At 44.1% G+C, this 22,570-nt stretch overlaps 1 protein-coding gene across 2 annotated transcripts in view; it reads left to right on the forward strand.

The window, feature by feature from the left end:
- SULT6B1 (sulfotransferase family 6B member 1) overlaps positions 1-22,570 on the forward strand; it is a 382,977-nt gene that overhangs the window by 86,735 nt on the left and 273,672 nt on the right. For both annotated transcript variants that reach the window (XM_069630680.1, XM_069630681.1), the window contains exon 2: positions 22,316-22,428. In XM_069630680.1, the coding sequence (XP_069486781.1) occupies positions 22,316-22,428 (113 nt within the window). The remainder of the gene's footprint in view (positions 1-22,315; positions 22,429-22,570) is intronic.

Raw genomic sequence — 22,570 nt, forward strand, 5'->3', positions numbered from 1 at the left:
GCATTTCTCAAACAAGTGCAAATAAAAAAAGGCACATCCTCTATGCTTTTTCTTTATTTGTGCTTATATTTGAGAATCTGGCCCATTGTGTTTTAATTTGGGCTGTACTGAATAGTGAATTTACTGTTCGGGCAAATACTGAAATAGTTGGTCCAAGTATGCGGCTGGAGCCGAATAGTGAGCCGTATAGTGTTAAAAGACAAAACAATACAGGGTTCGCGAGGGTCATGCCCAGCGACCACTGCATTCCCCAATAGTAGCATAGAGGAGCACAGCACCTCCATATTGTTTTGAATTTTAAAACTCTGTGCAACAGGGTTGCAAGGCCTTGCCCCAGCTACCCATATGCATATTTTTTTTAATTAGCTGGGAGGACGGCAGGGCAATGCCGGATATTTCACCACCGCCCACCAGCAGCTCTGGCAGGGGTTACCGTGCCTTGCCCTGGTGGCCACCAGCGCTGCTCTTTTGGAAGAAAAGAGTCGGGGGCTGCCAGGACAATGCCTGGCAACCCCTCCCTTGGCATCATTGGCTGGGGTTGCCGGGTCTTGCCCTGGCAGCCCCAGTAGCAGCTTTTTTAAAAATGGGAGCAGTGGTCCGCCAGGGCAAGGCCAGGTGATCCCCCAAAGCAAAAATGGGAGGGGATGGCGGGTCTTGCCCTGGCGGCACCCTCTGCTGCTTTTTTTTTAATGGGAGGAGGGGGCAACCAGGGCAAAGTCAGATGAACCCACCCCGCCCCCTGCAACAATGGCGCGGGTCGTCCGCAGCTGCCTTTTTTTGTAACTGAGTGTGCGGCCGCAAGGACAAGGCCTGGTGACCCCTACCCCCAGGGGTCACCTGGTCTTGGCCTGGTGCCCCCCATAGCTGCATTTTCTTTTTAATGAGCCTGGGGGTGACAGGGCAAGGCCCGGTGACCGCCCGAGCAGCAACTGTGGAGTCGTCGGGTCTTGGCCTGCCAGCCCCCACAGTCCCATTTTATTTTTTGGGTAAAAGGAGTGAATATTGTTCAGTGCGCCTGCCTCGTGTCTAAGATTGTTTGGTCCGTGGATAGTGTTGCCTGGCACTAAAAACCTAACATTGACTGATATTCACTAGTCAGCTGCTTAGTAAATGTTATGTTGTATGAGTTGGTAGGTCTTTGTTATGCGCCTAAACTTCTAAGATCAAAGTAATGTGATCAACTCTTGGGCTTTTTTGATTGTTGGTTTACTACCAGATCAATGATTTATTTTAACTAGTGCCAACATTCTCTATTTGGAGGCACGTGCAATTATTTTGCCCGTATCTGGGCTTTCTCAAGGGACAAATAGTTGTATTCAAGTACCACAGTTATAAGTGTACCACAGTTAATATATTCCTGCAAATGATCTCATACACATACACTGGCCACGCATGGTGCTCAAGTTTGTTTTAACTTCAATACAGTAGCTGTCTCCTTTATCATAATGTTAGCAGGTAAAGGAAGAAATCATAAAAGTAAGTCTACTCCACAGTCTCAGGAGCCCCCAGATCACGTGTACCACCTCGCCAAGTAAGCTGGTACCTCCAGCGGTACCAAGGCCACGACTGTACCTCTGATGTAGTTACCATCTTAGTTAGGTTTATCCTCTTATATGACCTTGATAGTCTCTGCAATTGTCTTTCTTCTTGTAATAGACATCACTCTTTGCAAAAGGTAACAGAACCTGATTGCTACACTAATTAGCAGCAACGTGTTTTGCATTTCCGGGTGTGATTCTCCTCTTGCAGGGCGAGGCATGCATCAAGGTGGCAGCTTACCTCACTTTAACTGCAGTTCCAGTAACTAAACTGCCCTTGTATGGACCATGCCACTTAGCTGCCATTGCTGTCTTCTGCTAAAACCATTGTATACAAATGTAATTACCGGGCTGGAGAGAGTGGTAGGCTTTCCCTGTCTCCTTTGGTAAAGCCTCTTACACCTGCATATGGACAAGCTGAACAGAAGAAACGAATCTCTTGATGTACTATAAAAGAACATTGTCTGTCAAATTATTATTATTATTATATGCACTGTTCACATGTGGTGATGAAGGCTGACACGTTGTCCCTGCATAGAGCACCTCACGTGGGCTCAGTCACGTGTTCTGATTTGCAGTACTTTGTATGTTGAACAACACTAAAGGCAGGGTCTCGGTTCACTGATGCTGGTTTCTGCACAAAGCATTGCCAACTTATTCCTCAATGTTCCATTCTGCCTTTCGACTGCCCTCACTGATTGTGGATGATGTGGGCATTAGAGTTTGTGTTATGTGTAAGGCAACATAGAGCCCCTTTGTGAGCCAGCCAGTAAACTGTGTGCCGCTATCACTTTGTATGCTAACTGGCACTCTGAACATGGGTATAAAATTCCAGCAGTGAAATTGTCTGCCCATCTGCACAGGAAGTCTTCTGTGCAATACAAGCACGTATTGGAAGTTGTTGCACTTTGGCAGTTGCACAAAGTCTACTTGAAGATTCACAAAGGGCTCTCAATGCTGCAGATATGCTCCCGCTGTAGCACGTACTGACTTTCCAACATTATTATTCTGGCGCTGTTTGCTCAAATAAATAGGCTTCCACAGGTTTTAATGTAATCCCGCCTGGGTTTTGAAAGGGTTTGTGAAGGATTGCTTTTGCATAGATACTTCCCATTGCCCATTTATGCTGCTGGCGAGGTGCCCAAGTCTGACAGCCTGATTTGGAAGTAATTTGTTTGTGTTTTGAGAGGTTTTAATGCAGTCTTTCCGGCTTGCAGTCATCCATTTAATAGAAAGGGCGAGAAGCCACGTTTGTTTATGTGCACCCTTTGCCTTCTTTCCAAATTTCATTTTTGTTACCGAAAGAGTTACTTTTAAGGAAGTTTAGTTCATTTTTTATTTCATCTACATTTATATTCACTTACCTCCCACCCCTTTGCGTTCAATTTGTTGACATGATGGTTGTTTAGTTATACAAGCACACTATGATGCATTGTGTTGCTATGTTATATTATGTCAGGTTTTGTCATGTCATTTTTGCAGTGTCATGCTGCTTTGGACAGCGCTGCAAATTAGCAGGAAAGTGACATGTAGCACTCCACAGCCAAACCAAATAATGAAATAATACACCGTAGTGGCACTCATGTCAGGAAAATGTCCTGCAAAAGCAGACTCTCCAACCCTTCTGAACCCAAGACTACTCATATGTCCTCTATTAACAGTCCAAGGTAAATTCAGATGGGTAGACAAATCTGGATTATGCAAAATAACTCCCAGAGGAGCCCAGACTCAGGCCAAGAAACAATTCAAACTTTCCACACCACTTTGACCATCACCTTTAAGCTCCTAGCAGACCCCACCAACTTCCAGGCGGCATGTTTGGGGGCCTAGCAAGAAGTCACTCTGATTTATGAGTGATCGTAGTTTCCCCACAGCTTTCCTGACTGTAGACCTGGCCCTTTGGGGTTTAGGGAGCTAGGAAGTAAGTGACATAATGTGTGCTCTTCTGCTGCTTTTGGCAGTACAGTCAGGCCTCAAAGCCTGTGAGTTTGGTGCCAGACAGCTTCTGCATGCTGGTTGACTACTGTCCCCCTATTGTGTTGTGCCCAATGTTAAATGTCTCATTTGTCCTAGCTAGCATGCCATGTATCATCTCACACCTTTGCCTCTAAATTAACTTTCTCATACTGCTTTTCAGTAGCATTTTTGCAAATTCACTACATGCAAGGTCAACACTTATCCTCTCTTCTATACCGAGGCCTGCCTCGCTTGACTTTGACTGGGGAGATACTTTCGTCATTCTCACCTTTTGTGTGCCCAAGCACTCATTCTGCACACAGCCAATTCCTGGCTATGAAATCTTCATCAGCAGGCCTGACTTTACCAGAACCCCCTCCCAATATCGGTAGGAGGGAATCCAATATGATTATCTGTTAGGTAGCCCCCACATCTCAACCGATTAGCACACCTCAAGGCCATCATGCATTCACAGCATGCCTGAACTGCCACTAACCATGCAAGATATGGCCTCCATCAAATGTCTGCCTGCCAATAAGGGAAGCTCATGCTCCTTCTTTTGATTACATTTTCTATAGGTCAAAACACTGAGAAATTATACATTCATTCCAATGACCACAAAACTAAGCTCGTTTGTTCAGCTCTTACTGCGAGTGGCAATTCCTTCCAAGAATGGTACATGGAATATGCACTTTCACAATGATTAGAAGCAAGAAAAACCCCTGGTATGAAGCACCACATAAAACATTTTTTTACTGCTTTGTTTTATATATATCACACTGTATGCATATATGACTATCACCAGTTATTTGGCCTTAGAATGCTTTAAAGGTCGAGACATTCTCAAATATGGCCTGACAAGTGGACATGCATTGAATGTTTTTGGCAAATATATCTGGCAAATGTTCACGTAATTAGCATGTGGATGCATGTTGTTCATTGTGCATATGTTCTACATGTAAAGTATAGCAAATCCCTCAACTGTGAACAGTTGCCCATAGGGTTGATAGATCATTTAGACTAGCCCCTGTTCTAGCTTCGGCGCTGCTCCCGATTGAATATGACTGAGTTTCATGATCACTTCAGTCGAGCTGTCAAATACGCATTGGCGTAGCCTGCCGCGCTTGAACACCCTTCGTACCGCTGATATTAAATTGTCATTGTACTAGTCGTCACTGCTAATGATTGAACACTGGCTTGAAATTATAAATAATATTTGAATGGAATGTAACACTCTTTTTAGTACGTGTCTGTTTAGTCTATAGTCTGCTGAAGCGCCAGTCACCTCACAGTGCTTGGACGTCATTGCAATGGCAGTATGGTGCTATATAAATCTCAAGGAACATAACATAACAAAATGCATTCAACTATTATTTGCATTAAATATCTCCTTACCATCCAAATAGAAGTCTCGCCGACACCTTCCCAACCTACCTTATCGACTACTATTAGAATGTGACCCAGGTGCAATGTGTTGAATCACTGCCACTGTGAAGGTTCTGACAGGTTTTTTCAATTTCTTTCCAGACATTGGGTGTTAACCATGTGGCACATATGATGAAATTACTGTGTTCCTGGTGAGGTCCCACTACCCTTGTATTGATCCGTAACCTTGAAACAGGCACTGGTAAAATTCACATCTCCACTCTTTATAGGTCCTCGGGGTCTGCCAAGGTCATAGATCATAAAGTTCTGCAAAGCCCTTTTCATGATTTTCAGCCAGACTTGCTTCTTTCTCAGTGTTGTCACAGATTGCCCATTATTGCTTGTTCAAGAAATGTTGCACTTCTGCACAGACCACATCCCTTAGGGATTCTTTCACCTGCAGATGTGATATTCAAAACCAGGTTTGTCAGCAAAGTTTCAGTCATGGCACTCCGATCAGAGACTATGTGCAACTCGCCAATGTTAGCTTCCACATTACTCAAATGGGCCACAGTAATTGTACGCTTTGCCTTTTTCAATTGACCTAACTTTTCATCATGTAACTGTCCCTTGTAATGTGAAAGCACAGTTGAAAGGTATAGGGCATACCAGTCCTGATTCACATCCCATGGTGCATATAGGCAAAATAAGGCATCAGAGTGAGGAGAGCCCAAGATGATCTGAATGTAGCAGGCACCCTGCCATGTTCCATGATCTCTTATCAGTCGCAGGTGCCTCATCCTGTATTCTGGATGGGTCCTGGAAGGAGGTGAAAGCAGCCTTTTCTGAATTACCCGTTTGTAACTATGTAAGTGCTGCTTTGCTCGCGACTTGGTTAGCCAAGGCATTCCTTTGTGTAAATTCATCATGATAAGTTTGTGCAGCGCATTTAACAGTGATCATTTCAGTAAGTAGCATAAGGACATCAAGTAAAGCAGAAACATGAGCTGCATTTTTCACAGCGCATCCTGCTGAGCAGAGGCATCCTTTCCCTTTCCAGGGCTGTCCATAATCATGTGATACCCAAAAGCATTGCAAGATTGAGTACATACATTGACAAATTTTCCTTTTGATTGTTTGCAAGTCCTGGTGAGGTCTATGAATTCAGCTGAATCTACTGAGAAACACTGTTGAGTGGTTGACTTTCTATTACTGCGGAGATGATCGCAGAGCTGCTCTGCAGTCTGCGTGTCGAGGCGAGCGGTCTGCTCTTTCTGGCTTTCATTCTGTGATGCTGCGTTGGAGGAGGAGCAGTGTTCTAAACCACTGTTTTCCTGAGGAGTGGCCGCAGAGTTGATCGCAGAATTGCTCTGCAGTCTGCGTGTCAAGGAGTGGAGTCTGCTCTTTCTGGCTTCCATTCTGTGACGCTGTGTTGGAGGAGGTGCTGTGTTTAAAACCCCTATTTTCCTACGGAGCGGCCACAGCATTGATCGCAGAGTTGCTTTTCAATTTGCACAGTCCGCGCAGGTCAAGAAGGTCTGAGGGTCCGAGGTACGTGCCACTGGGAGGTTTGGAGACCACTGCATGTTCCTAACTTCTGCTCACTCGTTGAGTGCTGCCTATGCACTCCCGGTCCTGGCTTCGCTTCCATCGGTGCAAGAGTGACTTCAGGCTATTCCTTTGAGCTCTTGTGTCAAGCACCTTTGCATTTCATACACCAATTGTTGTACTGAATGTGCTTAGTGTATTACATTGGGGAGCTATGGGCGATGAACTGTTGTGGTTGGTGTGAGTCTTTTGGTTAGGGTGCCCTGCCCATTGTGTCTTTACCTTGAACTCAGTGTTCCTTAGGGGTTTGGAGAGGGTGATCCTGCCTCTGTGGCCACGGCTGCACATTGACCATTCTAATTAAAGGAACCGCCATTTACCTAATCCCTACCCCTGTCTTTTTCTTACATCTCACTTGCTTTTTATCCTTGGCTGGGTAAAAAGAGAGGTTGGGTGGGAGTGTGGAATGGGCAAATTAACCTTGGACAGAGGAGTGATATAATGGGGAAACTCAACCCCCACCAAACCTGCTCCGGGTAGGGTGGCTACACATGCTTCTAAACAGCCATCCCATTCCCTTTCCACTCAATAAGAACAAATTGACAAAGCAGCTGCATTCCTCAACTAAGCATGGTACCAATAACACTAAACATTTTTTTCAATAGAAAATGACCAGATATTTTCAAGCTAAGCCTACTATGCGTAAGCGTGGGAGCGAGTAGACTAACAAATCAGCACAGCAGCAGTGTGACGTACATCCTGTAAAACCTTTGCAAAGCTCTTTTTTGATTGACAACAAACAATCACTGCTGAAGTATTGTCTTAACTTAAAGAGGCGTTCACTGGTACCCAACAAATGTAGCCAAATTATCACTGGGAATTCAAATCTATTTTAGACTCCCAACCTGAAACAACAGGTAACACCAGAATTTTCCTACTATTCGGTGAATGAAGAGGAGGAATCTTAATTTGCCCAGGAGGTCAACCCGAAGTGCACTAAGTGGGGTGCCTCGGATGTGACAGTCTTCCCTACTGATACTATCTTGGCTAAACTTAACGCACTCTTCTCACTCTTCTCTAAACTGGCAGAGGATCACCTCTCTGTTAAGTATATGTTGGAACAGATCCATGATTCTACGGAAGCCCAGCTTAAGATCGTCAAAGCAGTGCCTCTTCCTTCTACAAACATTGTTGATATTGCACAAGCTAAGAGGAGACCTGGCCTCGAAAAGTAGGTATCGGCCAAGTCTAGCAATCTCTCGTCAATGGTCCTCAACATAATAATATTTTATTATACGTTTTAGTTCAAAGAACTTTTCGGATACATATTTCCAATACACACATAATACACAAATAAAATGAAATACGATATAATACAATTAAATACATGTTTTACAATTAAGCTTTGTTTTCCTTCTTACTTTCATACATTTATACAGTCAATAGATCAAACACTTATGCATCATAAAAATCAGAAATCTAAAAATCTAATAATACAAACAATTTCATCACAATGGATTTCAAGAGTTTTTCCCCCTTTAGTTTCAAGTGCCTTAGTGCTACTGGTCAGAAAAACGTCTTAATATTTAGCCAGATTTGGTACAAAGCAAAATGCACTGATGTTGAGTTTGTATTCAGGCAATGGACCCAAATGTCTTCATCCAAAGTAGTCTCGTAATTATTAACCAAGTGACCAAGGTGGCCCATATATATAGGTGGACTAATTTCAGGCATTCAGTGAAGATGTTCCTCACCATTTCTACATTACTAGGATTTTTACAAAGTGACCACCCATTGACCACCCATTGATGAACGTTCCGGGAGTTGATTAATCCTCATCAGGAGTCATAATCGTCTTACTTTGGGTCTGGGCAAATCAAAAGATATAATTGTGGGCGCATAAAACAGTGGACCACTTTTGATACTTGAGTATATCCGTGCAACGTTTCCAACTGGATATAATTACACAATCAATCCCACTGGATTAGTTTCCTTACAAACACATTTTTTAATTTTGCATAACTGGTTCCATGAGAGAAGTATGCTTGCCAGTTTTTTTTTTAAGAACAGCTCCTTTATTGTTTCTATGTATTTGTCATGTTTCTCAACAAAATAGTGTCTCCCCATCCTGTGACCCTGCAGGGCCCCCTGTTGAGGGTGACAGTGGCCTCAAGAAAGCAAGCCCTAGACGCCATCGATGTGAAACAGTCCATTCTGGCCAGCCCAGGGGTTTCACCCAAGAAAATGAGGTGTAGGATGAAGACAGTCGGTGGGTTATTCTTGCCTCCTGCCTTAAAAATATTGGAAACACTAGTCAAGGCAGCAGCTCTGCCATTCACCTTTCGACATCTGCCAGATTCCACCTTAGCACCTCTTTCATCTGGCAACTATTTAGCGGTTAACACCTTACCCAATGGTGCCACCTGTCAGGCGATATTACATGATCCCTCGGCTGGAAAGCGGGCCACCAATGCTCTCAGGACAGATAAGGGCCTCCCCTCCAATATCACTAGAGTTAAATATCTTACTGGTGATCTGACAAACTGTAATAATGAGGTCCATTCCAATGTGCACAATATAGGACCTTCCAGGCAGGCTCCCTCTTTGCCGCTGACTAAACTGACCCATGAGGGTATTTCTAATTCGCTCCTACTGGCATGGCACACATGTGAGAAGCCTGGGAGCAGACCTGGGGCAAATGAAAAGATGCCTACAGACATTCGCCGGAATCAAGCTGGCGCAAAGTTCATCAAGTTTGTGGAACGAGAGCCTGCTATGACTAGTCCCTTCTTGAATAGAACATGGTTGCTCCACTTGCTGCAGCTTATCCCTGATTTACTGGTCTTACCTCTGAGGACATAGTGACCTTAGAGCTGTCTCCTTATTCCAGCCACATGAATCGGGTATTGGTGAGACATGCCTCCTCCCTGATTGTGGATTGTGTTTGCAAAAATGCTTCCTTGCTTTATGATTTTGGCTTTGGTATTTATGCTCTCTACTCTGCCTGCAATCAATTTCCTAGGGCCCATATGTTACAGGAGGGTCCCACCGGTGACTCGTGCAGCAACTCAGGGAGTGATTTACAATCAAGGGACTGTTCCATCTAAGGGGAGAATGATTGGGGCATGCCCCCCCTCCCAAGTGAATTGAACTCAGGAACCTGTATCTAACCTTTTTTCATGACTTTCTTGGAATACCTGTGGACATGGTTCATTCTTGATTAGCCCCAAGGGTACGAAGGAATTACTGTCATGCCACATGTTTTGCCTCCAGGAAACATGGCTCACATCCCCCTTTTCTCTAGATGGCTTTTAATAGATTTTTTTTCCCTTCCCAACCTCCTTGTTTGGGACGCCCTAAAGTTGGTCTTTGTATTGGTGTTAGATGTGAATATTCTTTGGCACCTTTCCATGTTGTAAGGGATGATAAAATCTTTCTGGCAGTTCATATATCAGATTTCTCTGTAAAGGGGGTGGTACATTGGTGGCAACACTTTATGACCCTCCCGGTGGCTCTATAACCACTAACCTTATTGATAGTGTGCACAATATACTGTGTGAATGGCTGGATAAGACGAAGGCAGGGGACATCACACTGGTGATTTTAATGTGGATTGTACAGTAGAGTTTGGGTCTCCTGCTCGAGGTCTTATGGGGTCCACCACAAATAAGCGAGCAAGGGAGTGGCGAGAGGTTCTCTCAACTTTTGACTTGAGACCGTTGTCAGTTGAATCTCCCCTAGTAAATTTTACATGGTCCAATGGGGTGAGTCACAGTAGAATTGATTTTATATTTGTAAACAAGGCGATTAGTAATCTGGCGCCTCAACTTCTTACCCAACTAGTTAATATGAGTGATCATGCCACATTAAGGATGGCCTGCCAAAAAGGTGATGTTAAACCTATGGAATACCTCAGGATTCATCCTCAGGTTAACTCATCAGACAATAGATTACTCTGGTCTATGGCCAATGTTGACAGTTTTCATTGAGCACTGACTAGGGAAGAGCATTCAATAGAATCTGTCTTAGATAGATGTAATTGGGTCATGGGGTTGCTAAAAGATTATTTTTTAGCCACAGTGCCATAAACATCTGATTAAACATATCCATTCTTTTAAGCAGGGTGCCCCTTTTGAAGCTTTAATTGGGACTAAGGAAAGAGCTTTCAGGTCCGCGGTTAGAAACATTAAGCGGAACCTGGCTAAATTGCCTGGGGAATGCAGTAATCAACTTAAAATCCTAAAAAATCAATACCGGCATGGCTAAAGGGCAATAAAATCAGCTACACTTCTGCGAGATGTCACCTTCTATGCACTTGGATTTCTAACCATGATTCCAAGAAATGTTGGCATATACTGAGTACCTTTCGAGCTAACACTAAGGCACACCAAGTTTGTTGTGTTGCAGAGGCAGACTGAGGTAGATACATCTCTGACTTCCATTTTGTTCTGAGGAACCGCGCTGTGCTCTCCCAGCCATCCCTATGATCAAAACCACTATCTGGAATCATTTGGCTAAAGCAGACTTGGAGGCATTGATTATGAACTCCAAGTCCTCTCATGCTTTTGGCCCGGACAGCCTATGTAATGCAGTAATGAAGAGGGCCCCTCTATTTTGGGCTGTTTTGCTGAAACAGCTTTTCTTATGCATTTGCGAGACCGGTGAGATCCCACCATCTTGGCGAGACTCAATCTTGGTCCCCGTTTTTAAACAGGGATCGCGCACTGACCTTTCATGCTTTCACTTATTAGCGATGTTTGACTGTAGTTCGAAACTTTTGTGGGCCTATCACCACAGCTGCTGAACAACTGGGCTGAAAGAGAAATATTACTTGGCCCACATCAGTCTGGCTTCAGAAAGGGTTTTAATACCTCCCACTCTATCTGGATCCTCCAGACACTCATATTGGATTCCCACAATTATGGTGACTTGCCATTGTGCCTATGCATTATAGATTACAGTGCTGCCTTCGACAATGTGATTCGATCTCGCCTTTGGGACAAATTGGTAGCGTGGGGCATAGACGCCACACTGCTATATTTTGTTAAACTGCTGTACTGCTGTACTCTGACACCAGGGTCAGGGTTTGACTATCGCAAGAGGGCGTCCTGTCAGGCTCTTATCACACTAATATAGGCCTCAAGCAGGGGTGTGCCCTGGCACCCCTATTATACAATCTTTATGTGTCTGATTTGCAGCAGTTTCTAAAAATGGCTCATGATTTTGCTCCTCGATTTGGAGGAGAGGAGACAGTTTGCCTTATGTACGCAGATGAAACGGTGGTCATGGACAGGATTGCCTTCATTCATTAAATGCTCTACACGCATATTCTAAAATCAACAGTTTGAAAATTAACCTGTCTAAGACCAAGGTTATAATCTGCAGCAAAAGACCAAAATGTAATGAGATCCTTTCTTGGGTCCTGGACAGTGTCCGCCTTGATGCCGTAAATGACTACAAATATCTTGGCATGCAGGTTTCAGCTTCATCGTCTTTGGCCCTTTTGAGGAAGGGATAATTACTAAAACCTGGGCCAAGTGGTTGGTTATCAGGAGGGTTGTTATCGATAATGGGGGCAGATCCATTGAAGCCCTGGTAATAGCATATAAGGCATTGATTATACCAACTATTAGAAGTCTTCCCTCTGAAGGCAGTGTTGTGGCTTCCCAAACTCGAGGCTAAAATTATGCGCCCTATTCTTAATATACCCACTTACATTTGTTAGGCTCACCTGGTTTCCACAGGGACGCCACCCAGACCTGGTTGGATTATTTGCACTCTCGAACCCTCTCTCGGTCCCTTGGTAAGGCCTCTGGTTACAGATGGGTCTGCAATATAGGAGAGCTGGATTCAATACCAGATTGTCTTTATGTTTTCCCACCTCCCTTGGCCTCAACTCCTTCCTCCCCCTTGGGCCCTCTCCTCACCTTAATATTGTAAAAGGTGGCTTCTCCATCCTGCTCCTCATGGCAGGGGCGCGTAGATGTGGGGGGCAAGCAGCGACCAAGTTACTTCACTGGTGCAAGCCCCCCGTGTGGGAATCCAGGCCTGCTGTGACTCTGTAGATTTGCTGCTTTACAGTCTTTATATGCAGTTCTTATGTTCCTCTTAGTTCGAATAATAATTTCTTGCTACTTTCCATTTAGGTATGGAAAGGTATTTTGGTGTTGTCATGCACTTTGAAGATGAGCATGAGCCGGTAGGTGAAAGCGTGGTGTGCGCGATGCTGTCCGGTGAGTAATGCGCAATGCGCAACGCTGTTTCGCCTTTTATATTGCTAACCTGTGTCTTTTCTCTCCTTGCAGGTTGTGATGTTCCTCGCCGAGCGTCGTAATGTTCCAGCAATGATACTGACCAGGAGATGACTACCCAGGTAAGAATTGTGTGGCTTTCTTCATTCGGGAGGAAACGTGAGTAAACGCTTACTAATGCTGTCTTTCTTTCTCCTCTTTCCAGGTTATGGTATTCCAGGTGAGTGGAACTGAAGTCGACGATGGATTGAAGACAGCATACTGTTCCAGGTAAGTTTTGTAGTGTTCTTTCTCTCCCTTCAGGACCTTGGTTTCAGGTAAGCTGGCATCAAAGAACTGGACACAGTGAGCGTTACGCTGCCCACAGCAGAATAACGAAAAGCATGTTCTGCTGTTTGGGTGTGGTTTAAATAGTCTCAGGTAAAGTAGTCCAGGTACATTAGTCCCAGGCCTGCCACACCCAAAAGACTAGACCGCATAGCTCAGTTATGTGTGTGCCTCCAGGTTGGCTAAACCCCACCCCAAAGTTAAATAGTCCCAAGTAAGTAGTCCCATTCTAATGTTGGTCTTCATGATGGTTATGAGCCTGGTGCCAAAGGAGCCCGGACTGACTCCAAGAGAGTCTTGGATGAGGTTTTAAGGCCTTGACAAAAACACAGTCATGCCGTTGTCTATCCATTGGACTGCGCATCAAGGAGGCAGGGTTTGAAGCAAGGCAATTAGTCAATGTAATGTGTGGTGAATTCTGCAATTCCAACTCATATTTCAAGAGATAGAAAATTTAAAGGTTCTCCATTTTTGTCTTGAGCAGCAAGGCAGTGACATCATGCAGTATCATAACAGTTAAATGAGAATCTAAAACTAAACATTCTCACAACTGTACTGCTAAAGCAGCAGCTCCTAAAGATCACAGACAAAGTGGATATTTTGCTGCAGCGGGATCAAGTGCAGTTCTGTAAAAGGCCAATGTTCGGTGTTCAGTCCTTGCATTTATGTCTGAACAACTAATGCAAAACCATTTCATTCATGGCAGAACATTGTAAATGGCTTTTTGTAGCCAGTCAGACACAACTCTGACAGCTGTAGATGCTTGTTTTGCTACTAAAGACCAAACCAGCAGTTTAGGGGCATGTAAGCGAGTGAGATCCTGATTTGGCTCAACATGCATCATATCCCAATGTCCACTGTTGACAATTCCCTGCCATTTCTAGGGAGGATCACATTTGAATGGTAGTGGTAGGTTGAGGCATTTACATGTTTGCAGCAATAAGAGTATATCTTAAATGGGTTTGTGGTCTAAAACCCATAAACAAAATACTGACTTTTCAGAAGGGAGCCACGAATGCCGCCACTGTAAAGTCAGTCTTTTCTCACCTCTTCCTTTCCCCTTTCCCTTTCGGTGGGGGTCACCCTCACCTGCTGCGTGGATTGGCCGCCACAAACCTCCTCTCCACTCCTTGACCACACCACTTACCTGAAATGGCTCCTGCAGCCTTCCCGATTGTTTCCATCCTGCAGAATTCAGAGCACAGTTGGTTAAATGACATGTTCCAGCAGAGATGGCATGACCCAATCAGTGTACTCTTGCATGACATCATTGCAATTTCTGTTTGGTTGCTTTGTTGCCTTTCATCATTAAAGCTGTTAGACACACTAGAGTGTTGTTTGCAAGCATATATGAAGGTTAGCAGAAAATTAGCTGCAAATAGAATGAAATAACAAAGCACTTGGTAGGCAATCCGTGGTAGTTACCATGGAAAACTCCACGCAAAGTCGATGTATCATATGGGGTAAACTCACATTTCCATGTAGGTGTTATTGTTCTAATAGTCCCAGTCACCTTGCCAACTTCAGAAATGCCCTGATGCCACCCGTGGTGAGTGCAGCAGGAAGGGGCATTGTTTTAGTTGTTTCAGAAATGTCAACACACCCGTTGTGGGGCGACAGATCTTACACAACATGCCATCAATGTTTGCCATCGTAATGAGGCACTTGCCAATAGTGAAGTGCATGGGCACCCTGAAAGAAAACTGGTCTCTAACTTCCTCACAGATAATTTGGAGGTGCTCTTAATACTGGATTCAGGGGCAGGCTATAGAATATGGATTGCTCTGAGTTTAACTCCTTTGAACGTATCAAGTCTGACATACTTGGCAACGCCTGTGGTGAAAACTGATAGCCATAATTGGCTCATTTTAATGGAAGGGACAGGATGGCAAGAGCATTGTGTCAAGCGTTGGAAACAATTTCCTGGGGTTCAATGAACATGGAGATAAAGGGATAATCCCTGACCCAAATGATATGATATGATATGATATGATAGGTTATTTATAACGGGCTTAATACCCAGAGGTTTCTAAGCGCGGACCCGGGGAATCGGACCTGTGGTACTCCATGTCTTCTTGCTTCCAAGGCGAGCACATCCTCCCGAGAAATGATCCAGTTCAAGTATTGAGGCTGGAAAAGCAGGCCAATCAGGCCAAGCAAGTGTCTGCACCAGAGGAAGAATGAAACTTGGTCCCGAAGTTACATGTGCAGACACCAACGGGCAGAATGGACATAAACTAAATGGTGCACAAGCTGCTTTGAGCCTGCAAATTCTTTTCCTTACATCCCGCGGCAAATTCAAAGGTAGTGCCTCAATGTTTGTCCATTGCTACTACCTTCGAAAATCGACCACCACAGACATGTGTGGTTGTGTGGAAAACGTGATGCATCCCAGGCAATGGCCAACTCAATAAGGAAACCAAGGCAAGATGTGTATGCAAACATTTCATTTCTTTTCTGGCCTCTTCCCTTTTTGTTATGTCCTTTTCGTCCTCCCCATGCTCACGTCACTTCCCTTTTACATCTGGAGGAAATTGGCACAGAGAGAAGACAAGGACACGACAGTCTGACACGCAGATAGTCTTGACTTCTGGTATGTGACGGGATAAGCATTGAAGGCGGCAGAGCAGGGATTTCCCCATGTGCATCCCCTGTGGCTTTTGTGCATTTTTACTTTGGATTTTCTTTTGGGTACAGGTTTGGAAGGACTTTGTGGACCCCTCGGAAGGACAGGGATACTTTGATTTGCACCTGCCACTGGACCTTTATATTTGGTAAACTTTGAAATGCTAAGCACTTCACCGAAATGCTAAGCAGTTCACCGAAAACCCCCCTCATAGCAATATGGGCGTTCATTGTTCTTTGGACACTGTATTGCGAATCCCACAGGCCCCTCCTTCATCTAACACCATGATGCCTGCAACTGTCTAGAGGTTTAACATCATCCTGACACCTGGATATATGTTACCACCATCCTGCTACCTAATGTTGTTTGTGGGCCCTTGCATAATAAAACCCTTTAAATCCTATTAGTTAGTATCTGATTCTCCGTTCTGCAACCACAGTGCCAGGCAGGCATTGTAGAGGCCTGGCAAAATGCTAAATAAAATAAGGGATAGGCCACAATCCCTAAAATAAGACTTAACCATACCCTACTTGTAACTCTAGGCTGCATCCCCTTTGTACAGCACTCCATTGCTTGCTAGCTAGGTCCACACTGTATAAATCCCATACATGTGTTTGCACATGCATGCCATTCATACATACATGGATTGCAGTCCCGTGCAATACAAATTCCACATTCTATAAAACAGTCCGACAACGCTTTTATCAAAGCTCTCCCTATGTCAGTGTTTGGAAATACCACAAATCTTATAATTGGATGTGCAGTATTCCACGGCCTCCTTACACGTTTTAATATTGTTTGATCTAAAAAGCAATCGGATTCCCTACCGATTCCATCTGCGATAAAAAAAGGTAAAAGAGCAAAAAGTGCACCACAGCCTCCACAGGGCTTATTATCACATTCACAGCATCTGGCCCTAAACGCATTACCCCACTTATTAGATCGCGAAGAGAGAGGGGATCCCATTTTAAACTGCATACATAGATTACTGGCCTCTTTTTGTGTACTTGAGGCCACACAAGCCTCCATCCCGTTATAGTCCAATGTTTCAGGACAGCATGGGACATTTGTCTTTGTTACCCAACATAAAATCTTTCCCTTGCTTCCCTAGGGTTAGAGTTAACACTAGGAATCATAGTTGGAGACTCCCACCGGGCTCCAAATCCCAATGCATGCAAGGTTTTCTTCACACAGGCCTCATCCAAGATTAAAATATCTTTCAATGTGAATTGTGATGTACCTCTAGTGTCGGAGAAGAGTGGCTCACACATCAATTTTGAGCTGCAGCAGAGAGCTTTAATGTCTTGCATCTTTCATGTTAATTTTACTGGAACAAGGCCGCTACAACCTGACCTGCCCTACATACCTCAGAGTTTATAGGTCAATGTCAGGTGCCTACATTGAATCCTAAAAGGAACCTTCCAGGACCCTCAATCCTGCGCCTACACAGCAGGAAAGTGACCTCTGTGGCGAACCAGAAGGTGGAGTCGGACTAAGATGTGACATGTTCAAGGGTGTTTATTTAAATAATAATAAAACGCCTATCTAGCCCTACTGCTCTGAGGATAATTCCCTACCTAACTAACTAAAACTAACGTTGTTCGTCAAGTGTCCAAAAGAAATAGTCCTTAGTCCAAAACCTACTTGCTATCTGGCCCTACCACTTAGAAAAAAATGAACAAAAATAGACCAGAGCAATAGCGTCTATCCTTGAGCTTTGCTTGACCCAATGGCTTGGATCTCTTTTCAAAAGAAGGGTTTAAAAGTTTGTGAATTTCTCACCCTACAATCTTCCAACCTCTTTGCTGTTTCTGATTTTTTTTTTCAAAATAGGTTTTCAACAGTTCATCATTTCCTCACAATGCAGTCCTTCAACCTCTGTGCAGCTTCTGAGTAGCAAGTCTCACACCCATCCAATATTCCTTTACATGAAGAAAAAGTCCTTCTTAATGCGATACCACCATTTCGGGCTAGGTGATTGATTTTCTTCTTGTCTCGGATTTGAGTACTCAAACCCTTCAGGTGCTCTCGGTTCTCAGACTTGCTCGCTAGGTTTGTATCTCCAAGACTCCCCAAATCCTTGTGGCCCTCTGATTGGCTTAATTTCGTGGGGCCTCGTTTGGGCGTCTGTCCGTATATAGAGTTCAGGGTTTCCTGGCTCCTGAAACCTTTTTGGCATCCCCAGCCTCAGGTATCAATGTCTCCATATTTTCCCAGGCTCTCTAAAGCCCTTTGGCTGGTAGGCTTACTTTAGCGGTGCCTCGGTTGGGCGTCTGCCCGTATCCAGCGTTTGGGTTTTTTTGGCTCACGTAACCCTTGCGGCTTCACTAGCCTCAGAAATAGTGGTTTGCTCCTCTCAATGGTGTTACCTCTTTGGGAGCGTTCACCTCGCTTACTCTGCCTGGCAACTGTTGTACTTCTGATGCAAAGATCAGGCATCTGATCTCTCTGCTGCAGTCTGGTCTCAGCATCGGTTAACGAGCTCCAGATTCACCAAAGCTTCTGCGTGGCGGCCCCTCCAGACGAGACAGTCTCTTTACTGTCTTTGTCTCTCTCTCTCTCTCTCTCTCTCTACTTCGGCTTTGTTGCCACTCAGGATGCCAGCCTTCTGGTGTCTTTCTTCATGCTACCACCAGCTCTGCAGTCTAGCGTGGCTCTGCCCCTCCAGGACATCTCCCCTCAGAGTCTCGCCTCTGCGTAGGATTCTTTCTCCTCCATTTCAGGTTCCTCATATTTTTATGTAAGTCATCACAAACAAACGAGGTGTGTCGTTCCTCTTTTACTGTGGAGTTAAGGCAGGATGCAGCATTACCTGAATCCAAAGAGATTCAAGAAATGTCACTATTTGGTGAATTCCCAACAGGGTTAACAACCAAGGGTTAACAACAGTCTTTCCGATTCCCATGTAGACAGACCATGAACAGGGAGTTCCACAGAGGGGAGTCGCTCCCATTGATGTCCCACTTACCGCCACCACTAGGCAGGGTCTTGCATTGTGGGCTCACCTCCATAGTCTCAAAGGGGGTGGCTCCCCTTTGGGGGAGAAGGGACGAATAGTCCAGATTCATACACCTCCCACCCCCATATGGTTTATCCATTCTCTTGTGGCAGTCTGTAGTCGACGCAGATGATCGTGCAGCTTGTCACATGACAGTTCCCTCAGAATGCTCCTGCCAGTGCTGCATAAACACCACCTTGTGCTCTCTCCTCATGTTGAAAATTAAACGTTCCGGTTTATACCACTCCGGGTCACATGTTAGCAAATGACCATGACCAATGAACACTGAGTAAGAGAGCAATATGATCAGAGCTAGTACACACCCAGGACTCTAAACACCGGGGTGTGGTCTCAATTCCGTTTGACAATGAAAAGCAACCTTTAAAAAAAAGGACATTTTTCAGCTACAGTCACTGCAACACATGGTTCATGGCCGTAGTCATCAGCACCATGCATAGCCACAGGGACATACTGCTGTTGGTAGACATCAAGATCCTGTGCAGGGGATTCTCCCAAACTTCCTATTGAACATCAGAATCCCACCAGCTGATTGGCAATATAACCCTACACCTTTCTACCTGAACCTACACTGTTTTTTATTATCAAAGCAGACGCCCGAGCTGTCAAAGTGAGCCACTACCTCTTAACAGCTACAATTTACACAAACGCTCTTTCTGTGGCCTTTAACTGGGCCCATCACCATTGTCTTTGTTTCCCCCTCATCAGTGAGTACAAAAGGCATCTTGTAGTTTATGCATGGTTATTTCCTTGTGAGTGAATAGCATGGCATTGTCTGCAAATAGCAGGAGCAGAATGTCTTGGCCTACCACCTTGAGCACACCCAGTTGCTGGTCAACCAGAAAACTCTTTTGAATCAACCCAGAACAGGATAACAGGGAGAGAGCCAGCCTACACCCCTTTCTGACACCATTCCATATCGGAATTTGGCCCTTTTGTTTTTCATTCAGGCTGTACCAGACTGTTGCAAAACCAAAAGGCGATGACTGGAAGGTTTAGAATTAATCCTAACCACGGGCACAGCTCTGGGCAACCATCCAGACCATCATTTTTTCAGTTTGTCAAGCAACTACAAGGGGAAAGGCCATATGCAAATCAGGCTTGGTCCCATTCCAAAAGGTGCAGTCCAGCCCGAACTGCTAGGTCACATCCCTTCTGCACGCGACCACAAACATCCCCAGACATGTTTCAGCCTGATTGGGCATCATCAGTGAGGAGTAGCTTGGGTCTTTAGGCCCTGTAGGCTCGGGAACCATATCTGGGCATACCCGTCCCACTCGGGGTGACATCAGCAAAACCAAAAGCTGATGGCTGGAAGTTTAGAATTAATCTTAACCACGAGCACAGCTCTGGGCAACCCTCCAGCCAGAACTGCTAGGTCACAGTTCAGGCTGGACTGTCAATTCGGGCTGGACTGCCTCTTTGAGGATGGCACCAAGCATGATTTGCATATGGTCTCTCCCCTTTTGTAATGGCTTGGCAGGCGAAGAACGATGGTCTGGAGGGTTACCCAGAGCAATACCAGAAATGTATTCTAAACCTTGCAGCCATCACCTCTTTTGTTTTGCTATCGTACCCGACTGTTGCCACATTACTATCATGAGGTGCCTCTGGTATCCTCACATGCCTTTCCCTAAGGACTTTGTTCCTAATTGGCTACCACTACAACTCCCCATGTACAGAGTCCAAAGCCACATTCATGTCAACATGTCTCTTTCTCTCTCTTCCTTTCATCTCTCTGTGGAGGGTGGTGCAGATTGGGATGGAACTAGTGCAAGAGAAGACTATGAAAGAATTAAAGATTGAATGGAGAGTTTGCAAGGGGGCTGTATACTGAAAGCGTACAATCTGATGTAATGTACAAGAATATCACTTGTTATGCAGAAGGAACCACAACCCCATGCCTGCACATGGATCAGCGTGTTTCATTTCTACATTCTGCGGCCGTGGGCCTTGTTTGGAGAGTTTGAGGTGTGAATGGAATGTAAGCTCTGATATTCTGCGAGAGTGTGAAATGTGCAGGCAAGTACTGAGTAGAGCAGCTGCTTCAGTTCTCCCATAGGTAAATGATGAGGCGTGAATGCTGCTCAAATGTTTCTCAGCCAGAAATGGACATATGGCCTTCTTGCAGTACCATCTTCTTTACATCATTTATAAGTAGCATGTCTTTACAAATGTTCAAGCTTTGCATGAGCACGACTGATAAGTTGGTCCTGGGTCTTGGTACAGCACAATACATCATCTACATACAAACAATAGTTATCAAGCAGAACAGCCCTACTTGGTCATGTAGTAAATGGGTGCACAGATTGTTAGGGGTTCCAGAGTTCTGCTTTTCATTGGTTACCACTCGGGGAATTGGGAGTTAAATGTGTGTTGTAACATTGATGATGCCATGCTGGATGGAATTAAAAGCATTGTATGGCAGGCTGTGAAATCTGCAGGTGTCATGCCTCAGCTGCTGATTTAAAATGTTATTATTTAATCAGCTAACAGGTCACTTAATAATAGTTACATGATGACCATCCCTTTATTTTCCATGTTCTTTGAGCTGGGCCCTTTCTTCACGGGGCCAACACAAATTGATGCATATAAATGTAAAATGCAATGATTAATTAGAGAAGCCAAAACCTTTGCACTGCCAATGATCGTTCATTCTTATCCCCTTCTTTACATACATTTTAATTGTTGTGGGTGCTGTTTGATAACGTACCTTTTTTTGTTTTTGTTGATGTTTCTTGTTGGATGGAGACACCCCCCAAGGCCCACAGCTTTCTCAATGTCTAATAAGAGGGCTTTCGATTTAGTGAATGCTAATGTTGAGTGAGAAATATTCCAAGAAAGATATTTTTCAAGTGAACAGCAATATTAAAAATGCATTGTCTCATCTTAGTGGCTGAACTGTTGAATGACGCAGTAGGGTTTCTACATGTTTTGAAATTGGAAGAGTCATGATTCTTTTGAAGATAAAGGTCTATTATACAGTGACAGAATTAATTTTCCTTTAATTTTTCTTTTTTTTAATTGTATGACGTACCTAATATGTGTAATGAAATGTTGTATATGCTTTATATGTTGTTTGGATAAATATGTATTACGAAGTATAATTTTACTCATTTGATCTTAAAAATATAAATCATTTTATTTTTGTTTTTATTAAATATTGTAAAGTTGGAAATAATTCAGCTAAAACAATAAAAAAGATATGACTATACAATATGAGAGAAAGTCTGCTATGTGTCACAATGAATGGTCAATGTTAAGATAAAAAAAAGTCACTATGAACCAATATGAGTTTCACCTGAGGGCGTCATTTGAAACATGTGTTGCAACTGATGGGGCAGGGACGAGGTTAAAATTGACCATCACATTCCTATTTTAATAGATGGAGGCAGGGGACAGCCTTGCCACTATTAGAACCACTGGTCCATACTGTTCTTGTTGAATACAGTTCTAGTCTATGCCAAGAAAAGGCAGTGGCCCATTATGCCAGATTCCTCCTACAACACAGATGTCCTCCCTACTGGAGGAAGAAACTCAACGGTGCAGTTCCCCTAGGGCAGCAAAATTCTTTGCTTCAGAAGTGGGCTCAAAATCCAAAAGGACTAACTGAACTCTAAATATATAGATGCAATGTTGTCCTGGGTCTCTGCTGTGTTATCTCACGAGTGATTCTGTTGTTTTTCAGGAACCAACTGGTGTGTGCAGATCTTAAGTGATTTGGCAGCTACAGTTTCAAGCAGTAAAGACGTGAAGCCAGTCTTTGATATTCTTGAATTTGGAGCTTCAGAGAAATATAAGGTTAGAAGATGTATGATACACCGAGTGCTACAGATAAGATTTGGAAGTGGGAGTCCCTATTTTTTAAAGTTGGGAGTAAAATGATTTTTAGGGAGTGAAAATGTCAGTCCAATTCCCATTGGGAGTATTTTTTATATGGGTG

The sequence above is a fragment of the Ambystoma mexicanum genome, chromosome 6q, assembly GCF_040938575.1.
Source record: "Ambystoma mexicanum isolate Mex_15411 chromosome 6q, UKY_AmexF1_1, whole genome shotgun sequence".
In the NCBI taxonomy this organism is placed as follows: domain Eukaryota; kingdom Metazoa; phylum Chordata; class Amphibia; order Caudata; family Ambystomatidae; genus Ambystoma; species Ambystoma mexicanum.